The sequence below is a fragment of the Sapajus apella genome, unplaced genomic scaffold, assembly GCF_009761245.1.
Source record: "Sapajus apella isolate SASKATOON/1434 unplaced genomic scaffold, GSC_monkey_1.0 scaffold68, whole genome shotgun sequence".
In the NCBI taxonomy this organism is placed as follows: Eukaryota; Metazoa; Chordata; class Mammalia; order Primates; family Cebidae; genus Sapajus; species Sapajus apella.
In genome coordinates, this window is record NW_022437008.1 from 7,671,817 (window position 1) to 7,693,217 (window position 21,401).

A 21,401-nucleotide genomic window follows, 5' to 3' on the forward strand; every position below is an offset into this window, starting at 1 on the left:
TAATATGGTTACTTTTAGATATTCTTAGTTCTCTGGGTGGGGGTTCCAGAGGGGAGCAGTGGCAAGCGTTTGCTAAGGTTGTTGTCAGGTGAGATGTCACCTAACAGAAGGCAGAAGCTTAGGGAAGGGCCGCATAAAAGCCTCCATTACAGTGGCAACTGTTTAACAAAGAGCACATCACACTTAAAGGAAGGGTGTTCTTTAAACTCAATGTCAATAAAATGGACATTTTTGCTTTGATACAGATTTTAAAAATAGTAAATTACTGGCCAGGTGCAGTGGCTCACGCCTGTAATCTCAGCACTTTGGGAGGCCAAGGCAGATGGATTGCTTGAGTCCAGGAGTTCAAGACAGCCTAGGCAACATGGCAAAATCACGTCTCTACAGAAAACCGCAAAGAAATTAGCCAGGCATGGTGGTGCACGCCTGTAGTTGCAGCTACTCAAGAGGCTGAGGTGAAAGGATCACCTGAGCCTGGGAAATCTAGGGTGTGGTGTGCCATTATCATGCCACTGCACTCCAGCCTGCATGACAGAGTGAGACCCCAACTCAAAAAGTAAATAAATACATAAAAATATTGAAGTACAAATGTTTATCACCCACTCTTCCCCCAACCCAAAAGTACTGGCATCCCATACTGACCCTGTGATGTGCATAGCACGTATCTGCCAGGACGAATGTCAGGAGCTGAGCTTCTATCCAGAACCCTCCACAGCTGGCGTGCTCATCACAAGGGTCCCCTGCGTCGCCGGTCAGCATCACTGGCTCCCCAGCAGCCTTTACGGGCATTTTAGTCCAACCAGAAAGTGTGGTTAATAAAGTTTTATTTTATTTTAGCATTCAGGGAAAATATTGTTTAAAAAATTTAAAAAGCAACATTTCTGTGAAAACACTGAAATTTTATTGCTAATATACTGCAAAAGACATCCATACCACAGCTAAGTATCAGTGATTTTAGAAGCTAGAGACAAAGGCACTTTCACCTTGCATTTTAGATATTTGCCCAAAACTTGAAATCAGACATATTCAAAGCAGTGCAGAAAACCAATTATTTACTAATTGTTCATATAGTCAGCATCCTGTGTCCCACAAAATGTTTTTAGAGATTCAGATATTAGAACATTTGAATGTCTGAAGAAAGAAACGGATTTTCCTCCCTGCACGGGAAACACATGTTCGTGCAGCTCCATTACTAGCTATTACCATTTGCTATGCTGTACAGAAGAGACTCAGCGCACCCGGGTGTGAACAGCAGGCAGCAGGCATGCACAGGGAGCCACAGGATGGCCGCCCACAGACCTCCACCGAGAGGGGCAGTAGCCATAGGCAGAGAAGCGGATACTGATATGGGCGTCAGAAGTGCTCCACAGTCAAAACCTTTGCCAGCAAAGACACCAGAATTTTCTACTTCCCAAGAGCCTGCCCAATTTACGAAAAAGGAAAATCATCTTACTTCTTGGGCCCATTTGATACCTGCCAGTCACTTGCAAGGGTCACAGTAGTGACCTGGGCACACTCCCGGCAGCTGTCTTGGCTGCACAGCACGTCCTCCCTGGGGGAAGGCAAGGCCCAACCCAGCAGCACTCGGTGGGTGCTCCCTGAGACAAGGCCAGGCCACACAGTGAGGGGATGTCTCATTTTACAGATGAGGAAACTGAGCCAGAGTGTGATCCACACCTGCTCACAGGACAGCCTGGATGACAGAGTTTGCCTCTAGTTCAGGCGTTGGCTTCTACCTGGGACATACATAAGCCTGGCACTTTCTGATGCAAAAAAAATAAGGCTCTGGGGCCATCACACAACACTCATGTTCTATCCAAATTCTTTTCCACTCCGAGGCAAAGCTGACATATGGATACTGAACACACAGGACTCTCAATTTCTCAATAAGTCACCTTTCTACTCAACAAAGAAACCCAAAGCATGAAAAACCAGCCTCTGGGTGTAACCATGACCTCATACACTCCTCCTCCAAACCTGGTGACCCCAGGTGCTGCAGCCACATGAGGATGGGGTCGCAAATGTCTGCAGGGCTCATGGCATGCAGGTGTTCAAAGGTCACCTCCAGGCACCACACAGGCCCTTGTAAGTTTCCACTAAACAGCAACCTTTGTGCCATTTACTCAGGACTCTGCAGGTCCAGGGGATTGTTTAGAACCAGCAGCTTCACCCTGGAAAGCCCTGGGTCTTACTGAGCAATCTGATTTCTACCTTTGCCTATCTCTTCATCAGAAGTCAGCTTACTCTGAGGAGGTAGCACTACCCAAGGACACTAACACGATCAGTGCAGGTAGATGGGTATGTTCAATCCCACTAGCTCATGGTTGGAAGGGCTGGTTCAACAGTGGCCGAGTGTAAGTGTGAATATTGGAGACCTCAGTTTATATGCGTAAGATCAGGTTACAAACGCAATGTATCAAACAGAGGTCTAGGTGAACAAAAAAATGGATGGACTGACTCTAGACAGCACATTTCATCATTCAGATGCGCATCTGTTCTGCCAGTGTGAGAGGCGACAGGTGTCGGGCAGGGCAGACAAGCCGAAGGGGTCAGTCCGCACCTGCCGTTTCTCTGTGTCCACTCTCCTTTGATGGTCTTGTCATCAGCCTATTTTTAAGTCAACAAAGAATTTCTCACCGTTACCAAGTCCAGCACCACAGGGCGATAGTAATCATTTATCCTTGAGGTAAAGAAAGATTTGGCTGGCCAGGCGTGGTGGCTTATACCTGTAATCTCAGCACTTTGGGAGGCCAAGGCAGGCGGATCACCTGAGGTCAGGAGTTTGAGACCAGCCTGACCAATATGGTGAAACCCCATCTCTACTAAAAATACAAAAATTAGCTTGGTGTGGTGGTGGGCGCCTGTAGTCCCAGCTACTCAGGAGGCTGAGACAGGAGAACTGATTGAACCCGGAAGGCAGAGGTTGCAGTGAGCTGAGATTGCGCCAGTGCACTCCAGCCTGGGCAACAGGGCGAGACTCCATCTCAAAAGAAGAAAAAAAGAAAGATTTGGCTATGACTGATTGTCTTAACTTGCAGTCATGTGGCAATATCGACTTTTGTTCAGCATCTTCCAGCCGCTCCTGAGGACGTCATTCACCTTCTCAATCACTCTCACTGTCATCCTCTGAGGTGCTGCTACTGTCTTCAACCTCCTCTGCCACTGTGTATGGCAGGTTTTTACAGTTCACTTCTAAAGGAGTAAGATACAACAAATAAGTGCAGACGGATCATCAGATCTTTTATTTCCCCCCATTATTTGGGTCAATGAAGAAAAGAATGCCTTGGGTTCCAGCTCTCTACGTATCTTATTGTATATTTTCATTATTTTAGGTAAGAAAGGAGCAGGTAAAATTTGTCTGCTTATAAATTATTCTTCTAGGAAGAATACTGTAACATGTTATGAAAAGGTATGTTTACAACCAAGGGTTAAGTGCTCAAACCAGAACATTTAGCACCAAGATCGACAAAGAGAAAACAAATTTATAAGGGCTTGACATGAAAGGCCCATTTCCACCAACGCTGAATCCCTACGTGGGTGACCGTGTCCCTCACTGCCCTCAGGACCTACAACCCCACAGAGAGTGGGTGCCCCACGCCTTACCCTTGGGGAAGTGGCTGTCCTCTTCAGAGTCTTCCCAGTGATCAAAATCAAAAGCCACATTAGGGTTCTGTTGAAGAGAACGGCTGACAGTGAGTGGGTGACTCTGACACACGCAGGGAGACCGCCCACTGCTGCGCATCCCCACTCACCCTGTGTCTGAGCAGGTGACACCACGCTTCCCTTCTCTCTTTGGCCAGAGTGATTAGAGGTTCATCGTTTCTAATCACGCATTTGCAGTCACCTTGCCTTATGTTGCCCTGCAGCTCCAGATCAGCCAGGTAAAACTTGTCTCCCACCCAAGCACTGGGTTATAAAAAGAAATAAAGTCAGCCTCTTAAAATGCTAGAAATTATTTCTATTCTACTTTATATGGCTATACATAAACCCACCTGAAAACGACTCTATCTCTTAAATACTGACACTTGTAGTCCTTTGCATTCCTTATTCTTATCTTTAAGATGACGACATCTTCTTTTTGGAACCATTTTACTTGTGGGTGGAAGCTAGAAGGAGAGAGAAAGACTTGCATATTCATCAGTCTTATTTACTGGGTAGGGAAGCCAATTCCTCCACGCCGAGTGGACCTACCTTTTCAGAGGTGGCTGTGCAGTCCTGCCAACAGAGGCACCATCAGTGTTTCCAGATGAAGTTTCTGCACAAAACCAAAGTCAGATTGCCCTACAGGTTATTTATATGTAACTCCGTCATGTACGCACATATATACACTTTTTTGCACCTTATGCAACTTCTAGATGAGGAACCACATAAGAGTGTAAATTGTATAGTAACCCTAGTATCTAACTGCAAAGAACAGTTAGAAAAAATTTAAAACCATCACATAGGAAAACAGAATTTTAAATGTAGAGTTTCGCTCTTGTTGCCCAGGCTAGAGTGCAATGGCACGATCTTGGCTCACTTTAACCTCAGCCTGTCAAGTTCAAGCAATTCTCTTGCCTCAGCCTCCCACGTAGCTGGGATTATAAGCATGCGCCACCACACTCGGCTAATGTATTTTTAGTAGGGACGGGTTTTACCATGTTGGTCAGGCTGGTCTTGAACTCCTGACCTCAGGTGATCCACCTGCCTTGGCCTCCCAAAGTGTTCGGATTACAGGCTTAAGCCACTGCACCTGGCCTACAATTTTATTTTAAAATAAAAACAGCCTTTGATGAGTATTAAAATTAAATGACCAGGAAGTAAAGTCACTCATTTGAAAAAGAACCTCATTGCAGTGGCTGGCCTTGGATACAAACATGCAGGCTTCTCTGGGGCTGTCTTGACCTGCCACGACTTCAAGGACAGCGGCCAGCACGCACTAGGAGCCAGTGCCGGACACGACATGTCCTCAACGTAATGTGAACCTCTCAATCTTCAACAGGTGAGGCTTCCTTCAAAACACCAGAGCAAAAATGTTCACAGCTGCTGGAATCACAGTAGGCTGAGATGGAAAACAGTTCCACCATCTGTGGTTTATTCATGGTATGGAATACAATAGCAAACAGACTCCCGCTGAGAAAACACCATCCTTGGTGTCACCTGCCGCCTGCCATTGAGTGGCCTCAGGAGACAAGTGTGCTGACCCAGTGACATCAACATCAAGAACCTTCGAGAACACAATCCCCGAGTCCTTCTGAGAAGAGGCAAGCAAAGGAATCCAGGGTGGCCTGGCCTGATCACAGAAGCTGGGACTGATTCTGAAAACGGGCGTGAAGCTGTGGTGTGAAGGAGGTGGTCCTGCCACCAAACGTGAACAAGAACAGGAGACTGCTTCTGGGAGCAGGCGGCCAGGTTCCTCTTCGGAGCCATAAACCAAAAAGTGACTGAGGGAGTCTCAGCCAACTTGAGGTTGATTTATCCACGGTTAAGGATGCGCCCCGGAAAAAACACACAAATCACAGGAGTGCCGTAGCCTCTGCTTTTCCAAAGGGGCTTCCTGAGCATCAGTGTTTACAGGGGAGAGCAAGCCAGAGGGAGAAAGGGCGGCAGAGGGGTGGGACAAACCCAATCACACGTCCCCTGGAGCTCAGGAAAGCTACATTTTACACAAGATAAAGTGACATGTGACAGGAGACATACAGGACACAGGGCTACAACCCAGAGCTGTGAAGGGACAGCTGTTTGCTTGGGAACAAAAGGCAGGTAGCTTAGACCCAGGTCTGGTGTGCAACTTCCCCTTTGGCAAAGGGAGTTTAGAGATGGTGTTTTGCTTGCATAGAGCGTAGCTACAGCTGGGAAGGCAAGAGCGCGCAGTGGCCCCTGAGCTGCACCACATGCAACACAAACCACCCCACGCCCAGGTCCTCCAGAAGCCCTGCTTGGCACAGTGACATCTGGGTGGTGTGTCTGCAGAGGAGGGCACAGGGTCCACCTGAGACCAGCCACCTGCTGCAGAGCCAGCAGACGCTGCGGAGGAAACGCCGTCCTAACTGTGATGGACCTCTGAAGCTCAGGCCTTGCCCGCTCACCAGCTCATGGTGACACAATGGACACATCACACTTTTCTAGCCACAGGGAGACAGTGAGTATCCAAAACCAGAAACTCTCTGGGAAGCCAAGGCAAGAAGAGCCATGAAAGAAGTGCATGGCATTTTCCTTCAACTGCTTGAACCTGAACAGGATCCCGGAGACAAGTCTCTTGCAGTTGAGACACAGAGCTGGGGAGTTCCCCATTAGAGTGGCTCTTCCATGAAGGCGGCCAAGTGCCTGGTAGCTGCAGTGGACATTTAATAGCCAGAGCTTCCCAACAGAGCTCACTAAACAATTGCATGTCCTCCAAGAGCTACGGTTTGGGGGACCCACCTGGCTGCCCTGATCCCCCTTGGGCCCCACCAGGCTCTATGCAAAGCACAAATCAGCCGGTAGCAGGGTCTGCGGCAGTGCAGACCCGCTTCAGCTCCACCTCTGCAGTCTACTGGATCCCAGTCTGCTACTGTGGAATCAACACCGCTCTGGGAAAATCCTCTTAACGGCAATCGTCCCAATGACCCTGTTCCTCTGACCAGTTGGCCTTGCAACTTCTCTGTTTCCCAGGACTCTTCAGAAAACCCTTTCCAGCAGATCCCACACAGCGAAACCAGCTGCCCCCACTGTGGCCGAATCCAGGGGCAATCTTCATGAAGAGAAGGTGCATGCGCATTTTAACAGCTACATCCAGTCCCCCACGTACCACTTGCCTGCAGAAGACCCTTTCTCCTCACCTGCACCTCTCACCTCACCAGCCGCAGTCACTGCCAGCAAGAGCAATAAACGGGACTGTGATGAAGAAAGGCATACCTGGGTTTGGACCACGGCAACAATGAAATGCATCTAAACCCATTTTTCCAAATGACCCACCTCTGTCTCAACACCCCCCTCCCCCGCCAAAAGAAAAAAAAAGCTGTGTGTGGAAATGGCTGGAATAATTTCTGTAGGAAACAATTTCCAAAACATATCCAGAGATGCATGGGAATCACACAGGCAGTAGGCAAGACACCTCCGTCACAGAGCCACCTCCTCCCTCAACCTCCATCTTCAATGAGGAATCAATCTGTAGGGGCGTGAACTGCCCTCTGGGGCACTCAGCACCTCAGTCGCATTATCTGGGGATTTCACTGTCTCGGATGTGTATCAAAGGGACTGGAGCCGTGCAGGGTCTACCCTCCCAGGATCTTATCCCGCCCTCCTGGGAACTGGAATGAGGGACCAGAGCGGGAGCACTGAACATCTGCGATGTGGAAACCTGGAGGTCCCGGCGCTGGAGCGTTGGGGACTCTGTTTAGTTATGGGATGAGTTTATCAATATATGTCATCTAGGCATTTTCTAAGATTTGTCAAGACAAGGGGCAATGACCTAACCCCATTTCATGAAGACAACAAATATCAAAATTAAAAGGCCACATGAAGATAAATTCCAGTAACGGAAAATGGTCTCACCTCTCCTTTCCTTCTCCTTCTTCCTCACTGACTTCCCCTTCTGCAAGGGCTTGGGTTTTGTCCCGTTTGTCTTTTATTTTCTTTTTTATTTTTTTGAGATGGAGTCTCGTTCTGTTGCCCAGGCTAGAGTGCAGTGGTGCGATCTCAGCTCACTGCAACCTCCGCCTCTTGGGTTCAAGCGATTCTCCTGCCTTAGCCTCCCAAGTAGCTGGGACTACAGGTGTGTACCACCATACCTGGCCAATTTTTTTGTATTTTTAGTAGAGATGGGGTTCTAACATGTTGGCCAGGCTGGTCTCGAACTCCTGACCTCAAGTGATCCACCTGACTCGGCACCCCAAAGTGCTGGGATTACAGGCGTGAGCCACCGTGCCCAAGCAGTTCTGTTTGTTTGTTTTTTGAGACATAGTCTTGCTCTGTCATCCAGGCTGCAGTGCAGTGGTGTGATCTCAGCTCACTGCAACTTCTGTCTCTCAGCTTCGATGGATCCTCCCACCTCAGCCTTTTGAGTAGCTGGGATTACAGGTGCCTGCCGCCACGCCCAGCTAATTATCTTTATTCTTTATGGCACCTAACTCAGTGCCAAGTTCATACATGTCAGAAATCTTTGCTAAATCCGTGCGATTAGCCCGGCCAAGGTCAGCCAACTCTATTCAAATGCCAGCTCCTCCTCTTTGCTGAAGCGCCGTGCAATAAAAGGGAGCCTAGACATAACGTCTGAAGAGAGCCATGCAATATGCAAATACTTCCCAAAATCAAGAAAACAATGCCAGCACTTGTAATCATGCAGATTAATTTCACAGACATAATGTTAGTTGAAGGAAGCCACAAGAACATATACTATAGGCCGGGCACAGTGGCTCATGCCTATAATCCCAATACTCTTGGAGGCTGAAGCAGAGGATCACTTGAGGCCAAGAGTTCAAAATCAGCCTGGGCAACACAGTGAGACCTCATCTCTATTTCAAATAAAAGAATGTATTCTATATGCTTCCAATTCAGCAAAACGAATGGGGTCAGAAATCAGAATGGTTGGTGGGGAGGGTTCTGGGCAGGAGACTTCTGGGGTCTTGGAAATGTTCAACAGCTCCATCTGGGTGTGGTTCACGGGGACACACACACACACACACACACACACACACACAGACACTGCTGAGCTGTTCTCTTAACATCTGTGCACATCACTGGATAGATGTTAGACCTCAAACTACAAAAACAAAACACTGGAGGCTGAACTGTCAAAAATAAGAACCGTTAGGTGACATCAGTTTATGTCGTCTTTTCTACATTTCATCTCAAAGTGGAAAGTCTAAACATTAGAAAATTTCCAGACATTAACGATTTGAACTTAACCATCTTTTGAATAGCAAATACCTACCAGCCTTCTGGTTTTCTGAGTTCGTCTTGGACTCAGCCCCTCCTTCTGCACCCGGGTCCTCGGTCTGGAGGCTCTGCAGGCGAGCAGTGTCTTCTGCTGGAGGAGGTGTCCTAGACAGGAGAGGCGGGGTTAACACCTGGCTCTCTCCAGGAACTCCCCAAGTGGGAGAGGAAGGCAGGCAATAAATGACTGCAAAGTGCCTCTGGCCCTGGGGAGTCAGACCCACATAGAGCTTGTGGCTCATTTAAGATGCCCCGGGCAGCCTGCCAGCTCTGTGCCTTCTGATGAGGGCCTGGTGACTGACACGGGACCAGGGAAGGCCTTCACTCTTCACCAGAGTAGTTTGCCTTCCACACTCACTGCTGCCCGCTTCTAACAGGACAGACGTGACAAGCCAGTTTCCTGCCTCCCCTACCCAGGCTCTGGGGCCATCTTCCCAGAGACCACCCCTGTTACCAGTTTGGGCCTACTTCTGGAAATATTCTTTGCATAAAAAAGAAATTACTGCCTTATATATCCTTCTATCTAAAACACACAGACGCACACATTTAAACACATGGAGCCTACTAAATTCAACGTGCTGCCCCATATTTTATCCTACTTAATAACTAGCTAGATTATTTATTTTAAAATTTTTATATCGTGTTATTCTTTTGGTTCTTTGAACAGGTAACCACATTCATGCAGTTCAGTATTTTAAAATAAGTCAAATTTGGCTGTACAGTGAAAAGCTCCCTCTCACCCCTGCTCCCCAGCCAGCCAGCTCCTTTCCTCGTGGGTGACAGTGTGACTTGGTTTTTGTACATCTTTGAAGAGACAATTCAAGCCTAAATGAGCGCGCACACACACAGAGCTGTGAGAAGGAGGGGTGCACGCATCTTCTGGCCGGGAACAAGCCTGTGGCGTGGCACTTTCCAGATTCAGGCAGCGAGCGTCCCTAGTCACTGCCCTTCCCCGGGCTCTGTGCAGTCACCCATCCTCCTCCTTCCTCCTCATACTCACCAAGCTTTGACTCTCCTCAAACAGCAGCAAACCAAGAGCCTTCCCCGGCTGCTTTCCTGAGCCCTAGGCTTAGACTTTCAGTAACCTTAAAAGCTAGTACCTCCACAGCCCACCTCAGCCTCTCCTCTTCTGCCGAGGGCTGTGTGTGGGAACCACCTGTCACCGTCCACTGCACCAGCGTCCCCCAGGGACCACACTCCCCTACATCTGCCCACCACTAAGTCCGGTGGCTTCCAGATCTGCCAGTCACAGCCCGAGAGACTCTCGCCAGTTCCCTCTCTACCTGTCAGGATCCCCTGTTCTCCAGGGGCTGTCTGAGATGGGGTCTCTCCTAGCAGGCTCCCTGAGAAACCTCACAGTGCCTGTACTGCTGTGTGCTCTGTGTTCACAATCACGGGTATGGTAAGCTCACTTCCTAACCACAAACCTACAGTGCAAAAAAGGGGCCGTGCAGAGCCTTAGCATAGAGCTGGGGCTCAAAGTCAGTGCTTCCCATAAGCCACTAAACTTGTTTTGGTTAAATCTACTGAACTTTAATGACCTCTTCATTTCTAAAAGAGCATCTTAAAAGTATGGGAAAATTTTTCTTGTTTCTCGAAAGTGGATGGAAACTACCCTGTATCCTAATCCTATAGGTACCCATTTTTATTAAGGTAAAAAAATGAAAAAACTTTAGACCATAAGGTGTTCATCTTTGCCTTTTTTTTTTGAGACAAGGTCTTGCTGTCACCCAGGCTGGAGTGCAGTGGGACAATCACAGCTCCCTACAGCCTAAACCTGGGCTCAAGCAATCTTGCCACCTCAGTCTCCCAAGTAGCTGGACCTACAGGCGCACACCACCAAACCCAGCTAACTTTTATATTTTCAGTATAGACAGGGTCTTGCTATGTTGCCCAGGCTGGTCTCAAACTCCTGAGCTCAAGCGATCCTCCGGCCTCGGCCTCTCAAAGTGCTGGGATTGCTGGCATGAGCCACTGCGCCTGGCCCACATTCTCTTTAAGCCCTCCTACTTTCAGCTGTGACTCAGGAATCTTTCACCATCACTAGCAACCACTAACCCCGCAGGCACTAGCCCAGCTGTCAGTCTCGGTTCGCATTCGCTGGGTCTGCAGCTGCACCTGGCCCAAGCTCATCACTCCTGCCCAGGACATGCATCCCTCACCCACCCACCTCCAGACATCCTCTCCAGGCTTTCCTCCACCTGCTAGCTACAACATCCCCGGCCTTTTCCACACTCCCTGGCGGAGGCACCAGGCTCACCCTTAGACCCCTCCTCTCACGCCTCTGGGGCTCCCAGGCCCTGCCATGAGGCCTGTGCTCTTGCCACAGACGCAGCCTGCCTGGAGCCCTGTCAGCTCCAGCAGAACACCATGAGAAGCTGGTGGCTTCTCAGCCTCCACAAAGCCACCTGGTCCAAGCCTCCATCTTTCTGTCCTAAGCTCCTGGCACAGCCCTTGTCCCCTAGCCCTCCCTTCAGTCTGTTCTCAAGACAGCAGCCAAAAGCCAACTTCTGTTCAAGTCACCCATCTGCTCAAAACCCCCTCATGGCTCCTGGCTCTGTGGAATGAGAGCCCATTCCTTGCAGTGGCCACAGGCCTCGCAAGACCTGGCCCAGCCTCTCCTGGCCCCTGCACCCCCGGGTCCCTGTGTGCCGCTCCACTCCGGCATCTTCCTCCCTGCTCCTGGAACTCACCACCCAGACTTTCCCCTAGCCCATGGGGCCTCCTCCCGGCAACCACGTGGACCATGCCTCACTGGCTCCCAACTACACATGCGCCCTGGGAGGAAGCTCTGTGGTGTTCTTACTCACCCATGCCCCTCCTGCTCCTCGGACGGACAATCCTGGTCTTGAGCAGGCCTGGTTCCTGTCACCGTCAGCCTGGAGGAGCAAAGCAGACTTATTTGCAAATAATCGTGGGTATCTGTGGACCTTGTCTGGGGACAGTGGAGGACAGAGCTCGGAGTACAGGGGGAAAAGCAGTGGGACCTCCTTCTAAAGCTACCAGGCCCTACAGACCCAAGAGGCCTGTGTGGGCCGGGCCGGAGAAGATGCAGAGAGCAAGAGACTAGGGAATTAGGATGTTCAAAAGCAGTCATGTGTACCGGCCATTTAGAAAGCCACATGCACACAGAGACATGCCTGGAAGAGCCCTGAGGAGACCTGGAGTCTGCACCGCAGGCGGGGCCCTGGAGAGGATGTGAAGAACTGCAGGCCTTGGGCGGGGCTGGTGGAATGTACAATGGGGCAGCTGCTGTGGAAACTGGATGGAGCTTCCCCAAAAATCACACACAGGATTCCCGCAGGACCAGGCAGCTCCACTTCCAAGTAGCAACCCCAGAGAAGTGAAGGCAGGGGCTCAAACAGGTATTTGTACATCTGGGTTCACAGGAGCACAACCACCACAGTCAAGAGGGTCAGCAGCCCAGGCGTGCACAGGCGGATGAATGGAGAAGTGAAACTTGGTGATCCATGCCATGGAGGATGAGCTTCAAAGGGAAGGAAATCCGACCCGGGCGGCAACACGGGTGGACCTTGAGGACACTACACCGAGACAAGCCAGGTACAAAAGGCAAACAGCAGATGATTCCACTTAAAGTACCCGGGACTGGTAGATTCACAGAGACAACAGAGAGTAGAGCTGGCAGGGGCAGACTCTGGAATTGCCACGTAAGGGGCAGAGTTTCTGTCTGGATGATGAGCAAGTTCTGGAGATGGATAGTGATGGCTGCACAACACTGCGAATGTCCTAAGTGCCACTGAATTGTACACTTAAAAACAGTTTAAATGGCAGCCGTTGGCGTGAATTTTGCCACAATAAAACGCATGGGATTGGAGAAGTCACCGAGTCTTTTTTGCTGTGCTAACAGCGCTCTGGTCAGGTTTTCCGGAGCCCTGCTGCTCTCATCCCTGCCCACGCTTGGTGCGTGTCTGCCTTCCTTCTCTCACTTCCCCCTTCTGGTGGGCTGGGCGTGTAGTGGTGTTACCCCCTGGGCTCTCATCTTCGTCTCCCTGATGACTCAGGGGTTCCGGCACCTTCTCTTATGGTAATTAGACATCCAGAAGTGGCTGCTCAGGGCTTTTGTCCCCTTTCCTAACAGGTGCCTGCCGTTCTCCTCCTGGCTGGAATGAATTCTTGATACAGATCCTTCGCCCTTTGGAGTTGCCAGGATCCCTCCACAGAGTGACTGTCACAGTCTCTCTAATACCTCTCATGGGAGGAGACGCTGGCGCAGCCACTTTGGAACACTATTGGGTAGGAACTCTATGACTCAGCAATCCCATTCCCCATTCCCTCAGAAATATATTTGTAAGTGTATATATTTGTAAAAGGCATGTACGATAATGTTTAATATACCCCAAACTGGAAATTTCCCTGGTTAACAGAATGGGTAAACAAATAATGGTATATTCATACAAAGGAACATGATACAGCTGTGAGAATTTAGATAAATTATGCCTCCTTCGAGCCTAGCTTCTGTCACTCACCGTGGTTAGGAAGTATACTGTCTAATTCCATTAAAACAAAGTACAAAACCGGGGACGAACATTTCTGCTTTTCCATGTCAGGAGAATGGCTCCTCTTGGTGGGGAGGAGTCCCTGGGAGGGAGGGGGAGGCTCTCAGGCGGGCTGTGTTTCTTGATTCGGGCTGGTTACACAGGTATGCTCAGAAAAACCCAACACATCTGACCATGCAAGTCTGATGTGTGCACTTTTTGTATGTGTGCCATTTGTCAATAAAAAGTTAACAACAATCCTTGCTGTAAGAGATACAGGTGAAATAATATATTTGATATCCACTTGATAATACTCCAAAAAAGCAAGGGTGGGATGGAGTGTAGATAAAACAAGATTTCCAAAAGCTTGGTCATTACTACAATTGAGTGATGGGTACATGGAGACTCATTAAAAACTTTTTTTTTTTTTTTTTTTTTGAGACAGAGTCATGCTCTGTCGCCAGGCTGGAGTGCAGTGGTGCGATCTCATCTCACTGCAACCTCCACCTCCCAGGTTCGAGCAATTCTCCTGCCTCAGCCTCCCAGGTAGCTTGGATTACAGGCATGCGCCGCCACGCCCAGCTAATTTTTGTATTTTTAGTAGAGACGGGGTTTCATCATGTTGGCCAGGCTGGTCTCAATCTCCTGACCTTGTGATCCAAACACCTCGGCCTCCCGAAGTGCTGGGATTATAGGCGTGAGCCACCGCACCTGGCCAACTCTTCTACTTTCATAAAACACGTCCTTAACACTTGTGAGTTTTCCTTCCAAAAGCTCTTCCAAAAAGGAGACAGAAATCCACTTACAAGGTCTGGCTCGGGCTTTCTTCAAAAGCCGGCATCTTAGCGCCTTCATGTAATTTTTTTAGTTCTTCTGCATGTTCTGGATTATCGATGCCCATTCCCATGGACAGAATTTCAGCTCGAACATTATAATCAATGACAGACGTTTTCAAATTGGAAAGGTTTATAATGTGCACCTGGAATCAATGAAAAAACAGAACATCAAAAGGCGTCACTCTGAATTTTCACTGAAGCACACACACCCTCACAGGGCCTCTCTGGCTCCTCCTGCCACGTCGGCTACACTTTAGCGCTTGCCACCATGTGCAGGGCTTCCCACGGCAGCATCTGGATTGGTTCATACCTGAGGTTCCATCCGAATTGTCCACACCTCGCCCCATGCCACAGAAATATGGGCAAGTGGGGGGAGGGGCAAGAGCAAATCTAGGATAAACCCGTAGTCAAGACCAATCTGTAAGGCCACGGCCAGATGCACACTTCTGACATCTTTCTTACTCCTTCTCAACCACTTTTCCCTGCCGAGACTCAGCATTTGCCTGTGCCTGGGAAGCGCCTACGCCAAGGCCCTGAATCCTGTTCTGGGCCATTTCTTCTGCTTATCTTTTCTGCAACCAAAACATCCTCATCCATTTCCATTTACAGAAAATTAAGTCAAACACAAAAATCTGCAACAGACTGGCCCTGTTGGGGGTGTGAGCATAGGAGGGGGCATCCCTTCCATGGTGAGAATGGGGGGTGCTCCAGGCCTACCCTGGCCGAGGCCCCTTCCTAGGTGAACCCCAGGAATGTGTGCCCACCAGGGAATGTGTGGAGGAGCCTCTCTCCACTCAAACTGGGTGGGAGCAGGATCAGGTGGAGACGGTGAGGGTGGGTCTGTTTCCCTCTGGCACATCGTGGGCACTGCCACATGCTGCAGCATGGACACATCTGCCAGGTGGGTTTTCTTTTTTGCTTCAATCTCTTTTAAATCCCTGCTTAATAAATTTTCTGCTTTTCTCTCCAACAAAAAAATAAACACAATACTATCACAACACCAACTAAGATGCCCAAATCGCCTCATTTACCTGCATTTGTAATCTATATTTTCTCTTCTGAAAACCATTTTCTGCTTAGAGAGAAAATCTTACATCCACTGCCCTTTTAACATGTTAAAGCTTTTCCAACGTGATAAAAATAACATCCAGCAACAGTTTTTATAAACTAACTCCTTTAAATCTTCTAAGTATTCATAATAAGGTTTAAGTCTAATACAGCAGAATTTGGAATTGAGAAGTGGAGCTTGCGGGGAACAAGCAGGGAGGGGTGGTACTAGCAGCCGTGGACAGACACAGATGCCTGTGAGTCACGTGTCCTTGTCATGTGTCCTCCCCCCTACCTCCTCTGCAGGATGGGGCTTCAGCTGCATTGCTCACAGAGGGAACCCCAGTGCCCAGCACTGCTCCTGGCACGTGGCAGGCGCTCAGTAAGTGCGTGGTGAATGAGTGAGTCAGAAACTGTGTGTATCAGAGAATGTCGCGTGGAGTCCTCACGAAGCTTTGTTCGGCTGTATGTGTATGCCTCACATACAGAGTGCACATGTGTGCTGGGTTACAATGTAAAATACTCCCCTGAACAAAAACGAAACCCACAGCCCAATTCATGCCCCAAATAACATGAAAAACACCTCTCCCTAACAAAACCCCAAATAAGTCACCATTTCTGTGCAGCAGTTATTCAAGTGACGGGTTAGAATAATCTGGATAACTTTAGGGGCCCATTCAAACAGATTTATTGTTAAGAAAACTGCATACTTACCATTGGATCAATCCAAATTGTATTTCCCAAAGCCAGGATCACCTTTGCATCATGCAATTTTCCAACAATTTTATGATGAATGTACCTGGTAACCTGAAAAAAGCACTTAACGTTATTTTAGGTGAGGCTTTAAAAAATAACTTATTTTGTATTCACCACACAGTTTGCAAAATATTCCATGAATTTCATTTGAGCCTCATAGTAACACTATGAGGTCACTGAGGTCAGCACCCCCTTTTGTACACAGGGCTAACAGCAGAGTTTAGTGAGGTAGCTGCGGAAGGGAACTTGCCCATGGCCTCGTACTAGGGAGTTCCCAGAGCTCGAGGCGGGGCTCTGTGCCTCTAGGACCTAACAACACTGTCGGTTTTCCTCTGTGGACATGTGTACTCCATCTCCTCTATTACCTGCCAATCTGTCTTTAAAGCACAGATGCCTATTTCTTTGAAAGCTCAATGAGAGTGAAGGGAAAGGTGTCCCCTGCTCTGAGGCCGTCACTGCAATGAAGCTGCCTTGCAGCCAGTGACACTGGAGCTGAGGGCCTGGTCTTTGTGTACCCATTCCTGAGCAAATGGCTGTTTTCTTTCTCTTTTTTTGAGACAAGGTCTCTCTCCACCACCCAGGCTGGAGTGCAGTGGCACAATCACAGCTCACCACAGCCTTGAATTCCAGGGCCCCTGCGATCCTCCTGCCTCAGCCTCCCCAGTAGCCGAGACCACAGTTGGCTAATTTTTAGTAGCACCACCAGAGTTGGCTAATGAGAAAATTTTTTTTTGTAGAAATGGGGTCTCACAATGTTGCCCAGGCTGGTCTTGAACTCCTAGGCTCAAGCAATCCTCCCATTTTGGGCTCCCAAAGCGCTGGGATTACAGATGTGAGCCACCTGGTCTAGCCATGGCCGTTTCCTACAACAGGAAGGCCCTGTCCGAGCAACCTTTCATGCACATTTTAACATGAACAAAGCAGGGCACGAGGGAGCTGCCCGTTTCCATCCCCCTTGTACTTGGTGAGTTAATTCGGAAGAACATAAGCAGGAGAACCTTTCTCCATTTCTACAGAAGGCTGCTCCTTCAAGGAATACTTTTGGTCAGTCACCTTTACAGGTCAGATGTTTCTTGGGGAAAGGACCGTGCCCCTCCTGCCGACAGCTACATTCCCAGAACCCAGCAGGGCACCTGGTACAAAGCAGATAGTCATTAGAAAGAAGGAGCGCCACTGCCTTGTGATAAAGGCTCCTTTTACTACACTTAGGACAGTAAAGTTGTGTATTTATCCTGTAACGTATAAACATTCACCTGTTTATTTCCTGGATAATGTTTAACCTTGCTTAACCCAAACTGTTTTTACTTTACCAATTGCAATGACGTATTTCATGTCCCATTTGTCGAATTATGCAAAAATGTAACCTTTCCTTGGAGAATCGGGGCACTCATCAACACAACTGATGCTCCAGTGACAGGCAGTACTGCTGCAGGTCTCTCCCTGGCTGCAAGGGCTGGGCCTTCCCACCGCACCTGAACAGCGCATGAGCCGCACAGGCCCCTCTGTGTCTGTGCCTCAGCACAGGTCTGCAAGGGTTGGTCCACCCTACCTGGACGGCCACACGAGCCCACATGGGGCCCTCTTCTGTGCCTCAGCACTGGTGGTTCTCTCCGCTTTCAATGCCTCATCCGTCTGCTTGGTGACATCCTAGTTAACTCACGAAGCCCAGAGAAAACGACCCTTCCTTTGGCAGCTTTTCTGGCCCCCATCTCTTCTTCCCGGCCCATTGTCCCTGCCCTAGGGGAATGATCTGGCCTCTCCTGAGACTGCCCATTGCTTCTGCCCCCTCTTTGGCTGGAGAGTCCACTTTTATCACTTTTTTCTTTTTGAAAGAGACAGGGTCTCGCTCTTTCCCCCAGGCTGGAATGCAGTGACACGATCATAGCTCACTGCGGCCTCAACTTCCTTGGGTCGAGGGATCCTCTCCCAAAGTGCTGAGATTATAGGCATGAGCCATAGCACCCAGCCTGGAATGTTCACTTTTGTAGGTGCTTCCACCACTTAAGTTGATGAGCAATTTATTTTACCATCATCCTTACTTTATACCAATTCTGTGACCATAACCACAAGGACAGTGGTGGGAGCAGTGTCGCGGCCTCCTGGCACCTCTCCAAGGGCTCGCCTGGGAGGTTCCCACACCAGTGGCCTCTAAGCAGACTGTGCTTTCCTTGCCCAAACACAACACTCTAAATTCAGACAGGCCTCACTTCTGTGTATATTCGGGGTTAAATATATTCTAAAAGTCAACAAAACATAAAAAGCCAAAATAATCCACCTTTGGATTCCATTCCATTTCGTTGTCAGCAGGTTTCACCCTACAGACAATAAACTCCACAGCCTGCGGGGGAAGCGCGTGGAATTGCTCCGGGAGATGCAGCAGCTGGTCCCTCATGATGAGCCTCGTCCTGCCTTCGTCAATGAACTCTACGAGGACGTCGTCCGGGGCCCAGGCGTCTTCTTTCCGGCTCACTTCCAGCACCTGAACCCTAGAGAGCAATGGGGCATCGGTTCAACACAGAGGTCCCAGAAAAGATCATCTTTGTCCCAAATTACCATGAAATGGAAGACATACAAAAAGAAACTCTATAATTGTACTCTATACTAGAAATGAAAAACTAAGGCCTTCAGAAATTCAAGTGGTGGATTAAAGTGTACATAAGTATGAAAACATGTAGTACTTTTGAACAGACTAAATCCTTTTATCTAACTACAGGTATTGATCGACTTATGACCTATGCAACTTATGACCATTCAACTTTACGACCACAATCGATAGCCACGACTGCTCCGCGTCTGGCAGCGCAAACGTTGCCCAGCTGGGCGTACGACAGTGCGGACCAGCTTCTGGCAGCACTACCATCTCCGCGTGCACCATTTCAACTGTACATATAGCCTACTCAACTTACGACCAAATTGTGTTACGACCGGTCCGTGGTCCCGAACGTGGTCGTAAGTCGAGCACTAGCTGTACATGATAAAAATTAACATAGTAAATTAGCTTCAAAGTTATTTATTTTATTTTGTAGAGACAAGGTCTTGCTCTGTCACCCAGGCTGGAGTGCAGTGGCATGATCATAGCTCACTGCAGCCTTAACCTCCTGGGCTCAAGCCATCTACTCACCTCAGCCTCCCAAAGTGCTGGGATTAGAGGCATGAGTCACATCACCTGTCAAGTTTCAAAGTTTCTGAATTCAAGGCTATCATCAAGTGGTACCAGCTGTGGATTCAAGGCAAGTGGGTGCAAACGTGATTCAAACTGACCAGATTGGAACACACTATGCCAGGTATCAAGCTTACACCATGTTCATAACATCACCAAGGCTCAGTTTTCTTATCTGTAAAATGGGCATGATGCCCACTTGATAGGAATTAGGCAAGAATTAAGTGACGTAAAGATGTATGTGTATATTGCACGCAGTAATGGCTCAACACGTCACAGTGTCACTGGGTGCAGGAGCCTGGGAAATAGTTTCCCATGAAGAACTGAAGCAGGCATCTGGAGGGACACCCTGCTGTCACCAGGCTCACATACACACTGAGTCAAACAACAGAGGTGGAAATCGAAACTCAATACCATCAGTTACCTCATGCTTCAAAACTTTACAGATGAAATAAACAGATGTTACCTGTGAAAAAGTGTTTTTTCTGCGAATCCATACAATCCAAACTTCTCCACCTTTTCCACAGTTGTTTTATTATTGGAATCCTTAAAATACTCATTCATTTCAGCACTGAGAGTTGCATACAGATCCATGTTTTTATCAATTACACGGCCAAAGTAATTTGTTGCATTCAAAATATAAAAGGGCATTATCTGAAACATATATAGTAAACATGACCAGGAAACAAACTTAGTCTAAACTGAAGATGTACACACTCCCTGTATCTGCAGAAATCAGTACCTAACCTAAGAACCCAAAGCTTAGTAATGTGGATTTGGAAATAAACTAGGAAGCTAGCCAAAAAACCAAAGCAAAATCAATACCTCACACCATAGTCACAAAGAATTAGAGTTTCACTTTAAATCTAGTGAAAGAAGATTTTTTCTTTTGCAAATTTCATTATTTTAAAACCTCATTATTAGGTGTAAGTGTTCTTTTGTTTACCTTCTAACCGTACTTTTATAAAAATTCTTCTGAAAATATCACTGCTGTCTCTTGACACCTTCTGATCTTTTTTCAGGTAACAGATGCATTTTATCAAGAGTCTACTGTATACCAGCCTCCAGGGTTACAGGGATGAAACCGCATCCTACAGAGACCCTCAGCAATCCAGAAGTGGACAGAGAGGCCACAGCTTGCATGTGCTGGAGAAGACAGCCCTTCACAGGTTAGAGTAGGCAGGGGAACAGTGTGCAAGGCAAGTCTGCAGAGGGCACAGATGCTCTGTGTGAAGGCAGGGAACCCTGGCTGCCCAGAGTGGATGCCAGGAGTGAGAAGTAGGCACTTGGCAGAATGGGAGAGAGGGTCAGGCTCGTGACACCCACAGGCATCAGTGTCTGTGCCTGGGCAGGAGGAAACAAAGTGACAGACCTGAGAACAGAGAGCTCTAGAAGAGGCCAGAGGCCCTCCCTGGAAATGGGCTCAGTCAGTGCAACAGGTGAGCCCAGGAGGCTTCACCTACCCCCACAGTGGGTGAAGGCTGGAGCCCCTGCAAAATCTCCACCCTCTCTCTCCAGGGACAAGAGGCATGAAGGAAGAGAAAACCAGATAACTATGTCACCATATTTATTTTACACAGCATGTAAAACAACAGAAACGGGAACTCTGTGAAATCAGAAAAGTTACCCTGACGCACACCACCTCCAAAATGTCAGGAAAACATATTTTACCTAAAAACAAGCAATAGCAAAGTAACACAGTCAAATCCGATATTAAGTCATCATAAAGTAATAAAACATAATATGTAAATAAAATTAAAAAGAGAATAAAGAGAAGAACAGTCTCTACAGACAATGAAAGCTGTTAGAAAGATACATCCACAAAACAGATCAAAACTATAACATTCGATTTCAAGAAAACCTGCTTTTAATTTGTTAACTAAGAAAATGATACGTGTATAAAAGAGTAACAGATCAGAGTTAGAACAACTTAGAACTGAGGTGACAGAACACAGGAAAGACTTAGAAATTTTTTTAAAAATCCAATAATGAAAACTGTAGTGGGTTGGATGGTGGCTCTCCCAAAAAAGGCATGTCCATGTTCTTTTTTTTTTTGAGACGGAGTTTCACTCACGTTACCCAGGCTGGAGTGCAATGGCGCGATCTCGGCTCACCGCAACCTCCACCTCCTGGGTTCAGGCAATTCTCCTGCCTCAGCCTCCTGAGTAGCTGGGCATGGTGGTGCGTGCCTGTAATCCCAGCTACTCAGGA

General features: G+C 48.2%; 1 protein-coding gene across 1 annotated transcript in view; it reads right to left on the reverse strand.

The window, feature by feature from the left end:
* Nucleotides 1–8,801: 8,801 nt before the first annotated feature.
* The window catches only part of TDRD12 (tudor domain containing 12), a 68,026-nt gene continuing 55,426 nt past the window's right edge, over nt 8,802–21,401 (reverse strand). Inside the window, exons 22-27 of the mRNA XM_032249147.1 lie at nt 19,657–19,844; nt 18,306–18,516; nt 15,989–16,081; nt 14,198–14,370; nt 11,706–11,774; nt 8,802–9,003 (exon numbers count right to left, since the gene is read on the reverse strand). Of these exons, the coding sequence (XP_032105038.1) occupies nt 8,850–9,003; nt 11,706–11,774; nt 14,198–14,370; nt 15,989–16,081; nt 18,306–18,516; nt 19,657–19,844 (888 nt within the window). The 3' untranslated portion in view covers nt 8,802–8,849. The remainder of the gene's footprint in view (nt 9,004–11,705; nt 11,775–14,197; nt 14,371–15,988; nt 16,082–18,305; nt 18,517–19,656; nt 19,845–21,401) is intronic.